The following is a 7,796-nucleotide window of genomic DNA, read 5'->3' as shown; positions in this document are numbered from 1 at the left end:
TTTTTTAGGGGGGTTTTGTCACTATAAAATTTGGAAAAAAAATCTGCCTCATGTATTCAGATGAAATTAATAAACATAATAGCCTAATAGTATAACATTATTATTGTTTTGGTATAATTATGTTAATAATGCCCAAATGCTCCAATATAAATATGCATTGCTGTAATATATGTTCTTTTAATGTAATAATATCATGAATATATGTGTCCTATTTACCGATACCCCATCATGTGTCCCACTTACCCCAAAGTGGTGGGGTAAGTGGACAGTTGGGTCATCATAATTGGCCCCGCCCCGCCAGAATGTACCGAATTGGAGTATCGCCCAAAAACTAACACCAGCCATTGTCCTATGATTTATATACTTGAATTATGCCAAACCCCGCATGACAACACAAGTCCAATCTTTATTCACTTAGCTAGGAGTTTTATATCCAATAATATCCTTAAGTGTCCCACTTACCCCATCTTACCCTACCCAGCCCCCCTTGATATTAAATGGTGCGTCCCTAAAATTAGTCTCCTCCGCAGCCAGATTGGTTACGCTCATCGACAGATACGTATTTATAACGCATTACAAAATCCAATACGTCAATACAACGTATCTTAAGGTCACGAGGTCACCCGCCGTCACAGATAAACAACATATCCAGACTGCACAAACTGTAAATGTGACGTGAACGGCCGGTACTATACGCTTGTGTTACGATCATTTTGGCACGGTTATAATCACGGTCGGTGAATGTTCTACGTCAACCCGGCACTTCCGTGTATAATCCGGGATAATTGCCCACAATAATATAATAGTTGTCACTGCTACGTACGTACAACGACGAAAGCGTGAACGCAATTTATAGCTATGCAGTGACCGGTATTTACGATATATGACGGTTACGTGTATTATGCATACGGTGTAGTCTGACTGACACATCTCATATGTATAGAGAACAGTGTATTAAGGAAAACGTGTGTGACTGCAGAGTTGAGTTCACGACGTAATTTCTACGTGTTGTGGTTGCATGCATGCACTGCATGCTGTTTGATTATTTGGTCAGCAGGCACCAGACTTTGAGTGGATAATCAACTTTGGCAACTTTGTCTTATGCAATGCAATCATGGAAAACAAAGAAGGTATTTATGCATTTTACAATTATCAATTGGTCATATAACGTACGGCATTCGATTTTGCCTGCCAGCTAAAATTAATAGATATATGTTGTTTCATGTAGTTGGACAATTTTGGAACACAAGTTATTAAAAACACACTGACCATGAATTGCAGAAATATAAGTTTATTATTTAGCCGGTCAGACCATCAAAAGTATCTTTGATTATACCTCTGCCATGCACCGGTTGCTCATTCAAACTCTTTTACATATGGATTTATGAAGACAAATCGATCAATGGGCTGATTTGTATTTATTGCAAAAGAGGGTAACTAAAAGGCAAGTTTCAAAACATACTGACCGACTCACGCATGTAGTTCGTCATAATTAGAGCTTAATCAATAACTTTGATATTCTTCTCCAATATCCTTCCAGATAAGGAGCTAACCCCTACATGTAATTACAGTGTTGTCATCAAAGAAGAGCCTGCCGATCATCAAGGTATGTGGTATATGAAGACTGATTGCAGTTAAAACTGTTCAATTACTTACCCTACTTATGGAGCTAGCTACAGATCAGTTCATGTTCTTCCAGTTATCACGGTTCTTGCTCTTTCTCTACCAGTCTTGCAGTCTTTAATTATGTTAGTTTCTTTTCGTACATTTTGTACGATCTAGTTTTTGGTCTTCCCTTGGGACATGAGCCAGGCACGGTGTTCTTTATTGGTGTTCTGTTGTGGTCCATTCTTCATAAAAAATGACCCAACCACGAATGTCATGTCAGTCACTGGAAGTTGCATTGTCTCTGTTCGAATGTGGTAAGACTAGAGAGATGATAAGGATACACGTATCTCTGTCATTGGTTCTGAAATACCCGATGTCGGTTGATGTTGTATGATGCATATGTGAGTGCTCAGGACTCTCCGATATAGAGTAGAGTGGGTACTATGTTACGATACTCTCATCTTTGTCCTAAGGCCGGCTGATTCGGCTTCCAAAAATAACCCCGGAAAATAACACATTTTTGAAGAAAAAATGGCTTTTCCAATGCGATCATGATTGATGTCAGTAATCAAGGCCCCGGGATCAAGGCATTGGTGTTGAAGATACTGCTAAGTAAAGTGAATGTAATTTGTATTGACTTGTTGAATTTCTTGGCCACGTATGCTGAATCTCACTGGCTGATTGGTGCCACTCCTGTCCACACTCACAGCCATGATCCTGTTGAGAGATGCTGATGGTATAAGAGCCCAATCTTGTGTGATCTTTTCCAAAGCCTGAACTAACTCATCCAAGTCTTCCGGTAAGTACGAGCAAAAACAGCCATGTCATGTCATCGGTGTACCGACATCAACATGTAAAGGAGCCCATCTTGTCCTCTGGTCTTGTGATAAAGTGTTCATCAATTCTGTAGAAGATTGTGATGCCCTCAGGATTTATTTGTTTGTTAATCGCTGATCTTTACATTATAGTCAAGTATTATAATGTACAGGTTGAATAGGTTTTGTGCCATGACACATCCTTGGCGCACTCCTGTGTCAACAAGGAACTAGGCAGAGCAAGCTCCACATACTCTATCTAACACAACTTTTTGTTCCCCTATGAGCATCTAAGTCTTTAAGAACTTCTGAGATGTTGTAGTGCTATAGTATCATATACTCCCAAGCATTCTCGGCCACCTGAATCTGCCAGCTATCTCAAGGTGCAGATTTGATCAACACCGACTATTTCAGGACGAACCCCATACTGATATTTTGCAAGAACTGCTTCAGACGTCTCTCTCATCTCATCCTTTGAATCAAGATCGTGGCATTATCTTTCCCTGCAGGGATACTCAACAAGGTAATGATCCTATATATATGTCGCATAATTCACGATCTCCCTTATGTGTGAGATGGTAATGGTATGTAGCCTTCTTCCAGTTTATTGGGCATCTTCCTGCTTTCCAAACCAAGCACGATTACACAATTTCAGCAGTTATTTGGCGAGCACCTTGAGGCATTCTTAATTCTCTATATTGCTGATTGGACTTTTGAAAGAGGGGCTCTGGCTCTTCATCGTTGGGTTCAGCAAGGATTTCCACCTCTGCATCCAGCACATCTTGTTTGACATCAACACGGATTTGGCTGGTGAGGAGATCCTAAGAGTATTCCTTCCATCGGTCTAGCTTGGCTTTAGGTTCATCAGTGGGAACATTATTGCATCCCTAAGGTTGTCGGAACCACTTGCAGGTTGTTTAGCAAAACACTTCAATGAGGTAAAATAAATTTTTCACAAAATGTCAGAACCTTTATATGAAAATATGAGCGTACACAATCTATCAGAAATTTTCAATAAACATTTACCTTTTACTTCACGAATCGAGTGGTCATATTATTGGAATGTTGTTGCTTTTTACATACAAAAATGAAAAATTTGTTAAAGTAATTGCACTTATGATATTATATGGATACATTCCATTCACTAACAGAGGAGGTTTGTGTTTGTGTAGAACATGTAGAATGGTGAATAATACAAAATAATATTATTCATCATGAAATCAATGCAGCTAGGAATGAAATAGGGCACCTGTCTCATTGAAATAAATTTAAAAAGTACCTCTTAAAATGACAGGTGATATTGTGACTGCAATCGATATTATAATATGTAGTGGTTATTTTCAATATGTTTAATGTCCGAAGATAATCGTTTTCAGGAAATTGCACATTTTTTCAACTGTTGGCTGAGTTGTTTTGGTGGAAAACCAAATTATAAACCGGAGTTTTTTTTCCACTTGGCAAAAATGGCAAGCGCAAAACTAGCATGACTAATAGTGATAAATATTTTAATTTGTTTTCATCTCAAAACAAATTATTATTGTCAAAAGTTATGTGTTAATGTTTATGAGTTTGTGTAATATTTTTGCCATTTTTGCCGGTTTAAACCAGGCAAAAACTGGCAAAACTGGTTTGTGTGACTTTGGCGGCAAAAACAGGGTTTACCAGTAGTACCATGTGGTAACTAATGAAGTAGAGCACTTTTCCCTACACAACAGAAAGAGCTCTCACTCTCATCTCATTGTTCAATCTGAGTTTAAAATCAACTTTAAGTTTTTATTTATTTTAAATCTTTGCTGCAGATGAAGACCAATCCGATCAGGGAACTACAGGAACAGATCCCATCAGTACCATCAATGACAATGAGGAGGCGTTTGCTTGGGTGTATGAACAAGACGAAGAGTCATTTGCAGACACCACTCCATGGAGATCAAGCGGCGAGCTTCAATGGCAAGCAGATTTGAAGGCTACCCCATTGAAACCATTTTCTGAGACATCGGGCGTGTGTCATTCGCTGCATCACAATATGTTCCCAAATGCTACACCTTTGGATTTCTTCCACTTATTTGTTCCTAAAGGCATTTTTGCTACTGCGTGTAAACAGACAAATAACTACGCTGATTTTTATCAAGATGAGAAACGCGACCAAGGGAAAGAGTGGTGGGATTGGTCAGATAGTTACTGGATACCTGCAGACGATGAAGAGGAGTTAAGAACATTCCTTGGAATCTGTATGGTCATGGGTGTGAGGAAGCTGCCGCATCCACAAGATTACTGGTCGCGGCACAAAAATTTACGCGTTAAATTTGTGGCTGATGCAATGTCGGCGGAGAGGTTCAGCAAACTTATGCAGTACTTCTATATGAGCAACCCATGGAGAGATCCAGAGCGGATTGTTAACATTGAACGCCGTACCGAAGCTTGCCTTCGCTATCCTCTGTACAAGCTCAGCGACAATCTGTGGTCGTCTGTCCTAGATGGGTCGAAAACATTATACAATCCACACCAAGATGTAATCCTACGCGAGCTTACGGCAAGTAATTTGCAATCAAGAAAGTTGCACGAATCTGATGACTTGGTTTGGAAACTGTTGACAGTAGAAGACGCGAGCAACGGCTACATCAAGAATGCGGAATTCCATCACATGTCCCGTGACCTTGATGTATGCTGCAACAGTCAGACACCGTTCCCATCTGGAAGTGAGGTATGTGACTTTCTTTCCGATATTGCCGGACGAGATCATTTGGTGTTTGCTGATTCGGTATTCATCTCACCTGAAACTGCTTGTAAGTTAACAGACTTTGGATTCCATGTGAGCGCGAATTTGTCAGCGTGGCCGGCGGAGTTTTCAGACACCAGTTTATCGTCGATGTTACATGGAGAACAGCTTTGTCGACAATATAAGCAGGTAGTTGCTACTGCTTCGAAGACTGGTTCCCAAGTTTATCGACATCTTGCAACCTTTGTTGATAGCCAAACCGAGCCGTCAAATGACAACATGGACTGTGAGGACAAGATGGTTAGCAGTCCACCTACACGACACAAAGCGACCATGAAGTGCAGTAATAACGACAGCAGGTACATCCTTTCCAACTCCCCCTTACTGTCCAGAATGAGCAAATCAGAATGGAAAAGACTTTTTTGGATAGTCATCGATATTGCACTAATGAACGCCAGTGTGTTGTGGAAAGAAACCGGTAGGGATTTACTAAGTCTGTCCGAATTTACACTGGAAGTAGCTCTCGGTCTGATCTATGACGGATCTGCCAAGAATCAAAAAGGGCGTGGTAGAAGTAACGTAGCAAAAGAGCCGGAAATACGGACACCGGTGATTCCCAAGTTATTTAACATGCAAGTTAATTCTCCAAGTTCAGACAATGCGGAGATACCGGTTCTTTCCGGTCTCGAAATGGTCGACAACTCATCAAGTGCAGGACTTAATTCTGTGATGAACTTCTTTCGAGCAGAGGAGTTTGGAAACTTTGAGCATTCCCTGGTGAAGTTCCTGGAAGAGGGCGTAATTGCAAACAGTGCACTGCAGAGCAATTGCGTACGCGTAGCGGAAGAAGAAGAGATACACAGTTTGGATGCGGCATTTGTGGTATTAATTTATGTCGAGCGACATGTTTTATCAAGTTCCATACCTTACACAAGCTGAAGATCAATCGTCAATCTATCACGCAGATCGCGACGTTAGATTTTCAACCGCCAGTGAAGAAGTTGCGAACTACGGTTGGGTCAGATGGAGCATCCACGTCTGCCATGGGATCATCGCAAGATGCGACAAACGAAGATGATAACCAAGATAACAGCCAGCAGGATCAGTATATAACATTAGCTGAAACACATTTGCAAGAAGGCCCCATGTATGTAAAGAAGGCCTCATCTGCAATGGTTTTGCAAGAAGGCCCCCATCTGCAATAGCTGCCTAATAAACACATGACAGTTTCTGCATTCTATATTGTACACATTTAACACCTGGCAGCTATTGTATGGATTTGCGCATAGTGACGAATACTACATGACTATAAACAGTCTGTACGTAACCTATGAAGTTCCTTACATTATTCGCCGAACGGAGGTAGCAAGTCAGCAACCATGGCAAAAATGACTAAGATTTATAAAAATCGTTAGTGTCGTTGGTTTGTTAATATGAGTAAAAAACGTTTTAATAACATTCAAAAAAACATTTTTGAAAACTTGCTGCAAAACATACACAAAATGTTTTTTAGGTGTTGACAAAATATTTTTTCAAAAATGTTTGCCCAAAATGTTTTACAATAATGTTTGAAAAACGTTTTCATGACCTTTATAACCCACATGATGTTATTAAGGGAAGGGGTATGAACGTTTGGACAGTATTTATTGTGGGACATTAGAGCACACCAGACATATCGAATTGCATTCTGAATACGAAGAATGTCCTTCTGATATCAAATAATTTTCATTTTATGAAATTCGCAATGTAATACACATTTTATGGCAAATCATTAAAAATTGATATTTTTGATATTTAACAGTACTCGAAGTAAATTTTATAAATCCGATGATTTATATTTAAAGTGTATCTAGGTGGGATGAAAAGTCGACGATCAATTGAAAATGTTGACCTTTCGTATTGAAGATATGGATTTTTTTCCCCAAAACACCAAAATAAAAAAGGTCTTTTTGGGAAAAAAATCCATATTTTCAATTGATCGTCGGCTTTTCCTCCCAGCTACATACACTTTAAGAGTATATCATTAAATTTATAAAATTTACTTCGAGGACTGTTATATCTCAAAAATGTGAAAAATATCAAATTTTAATAATTTGTCATAAGATTTGTATTAGATCGTGAATTTCATAAAATGAAAATTATTTGATATCAGAAAGACATTCTTCGTATTCAGAATGCAATTCGATAGGTCTGATGTGCTCTCATGTCCCACTAAAAATACTGTCGAAACGCTCAAAACGCTCATTCCAGTTCCCTTAAGGGCTGGGGTATGAACATTTGGACAGTATTTATTTTGGGACATCAGAGCACATCAGACATATCGAATTGCATTCTGAATACGAAGAATGTCATTCTGATATCAAATAAATTTGATTTTTGAAATTCGCAATTTAATACACATTTTATGGCAAATCATTAAAATTGATATTTTTGATATTTAACAGTACTCGAAGTAAATTTTATAAATCCGATGATTTATATTTAAAGTGTATCTAGGTGGATGAAAAGTCGACGATCAATTGAAAATTTTGACCTTTCATATTGAAGATATGAATTTTTTCCCCCAAACACCAAAATAAAAAAGTTCTTTTTGGGAAAAAAAATCCATATTTTCAATATGAAAGGTCAAAATTTTCAATTGACCGTCGGCTTTTCCT

The 7,796-nt window shown here is 38.8% G+C and overlaps 1 protein-coding gene across 1 annotated transcript; it reads left to right on the top strand.

Annotated features, from left to right (window-relative positions):
- Positions 1-626: 626 nt before the first annotated feature.
- On the top strand, positions 627-7,100 carry LOC140148111 (piggyBac transposable element-derived protein 5-like). Its single transcript, XM_072169966.1, has 3 exons — positions 627-1,130; positions 1,541-1,606; positions 4,223-7,100. The coding sequence occupies exons 1-3, from the start codon at positions 1,115-1,117 to the stop codon at positions 6,076-6,078; spliced, it is 1,938 nt and encodes a 645-aa protein (XP_072026067.1). The 5' UTR covers positions 627-1,114; the 3' UTR covers positions 6,079-7,100.
- Positions 7,101-7,796: the final 696 nt, after the last annotated feature.

The sequence above is a fragment of the Amphiura filiformis genome, chromosome 3, assembly GCF_039555335.1.
Source record: "Amphiura filiformis chromosome 3, Afil_fr2py, whole genome shotgun sequence".
NCBI classification, from domain to species: domain Eukaryota; kingdom Metazoa; phylum Echinodermata; class Ophiuroidea; order Amphilepidida; family Amphiuridae; genus Amphiura; species Amphiura filiformis.
This window is presented reverse-complemented; position numbering and strand designations above follow the sequence as displayed.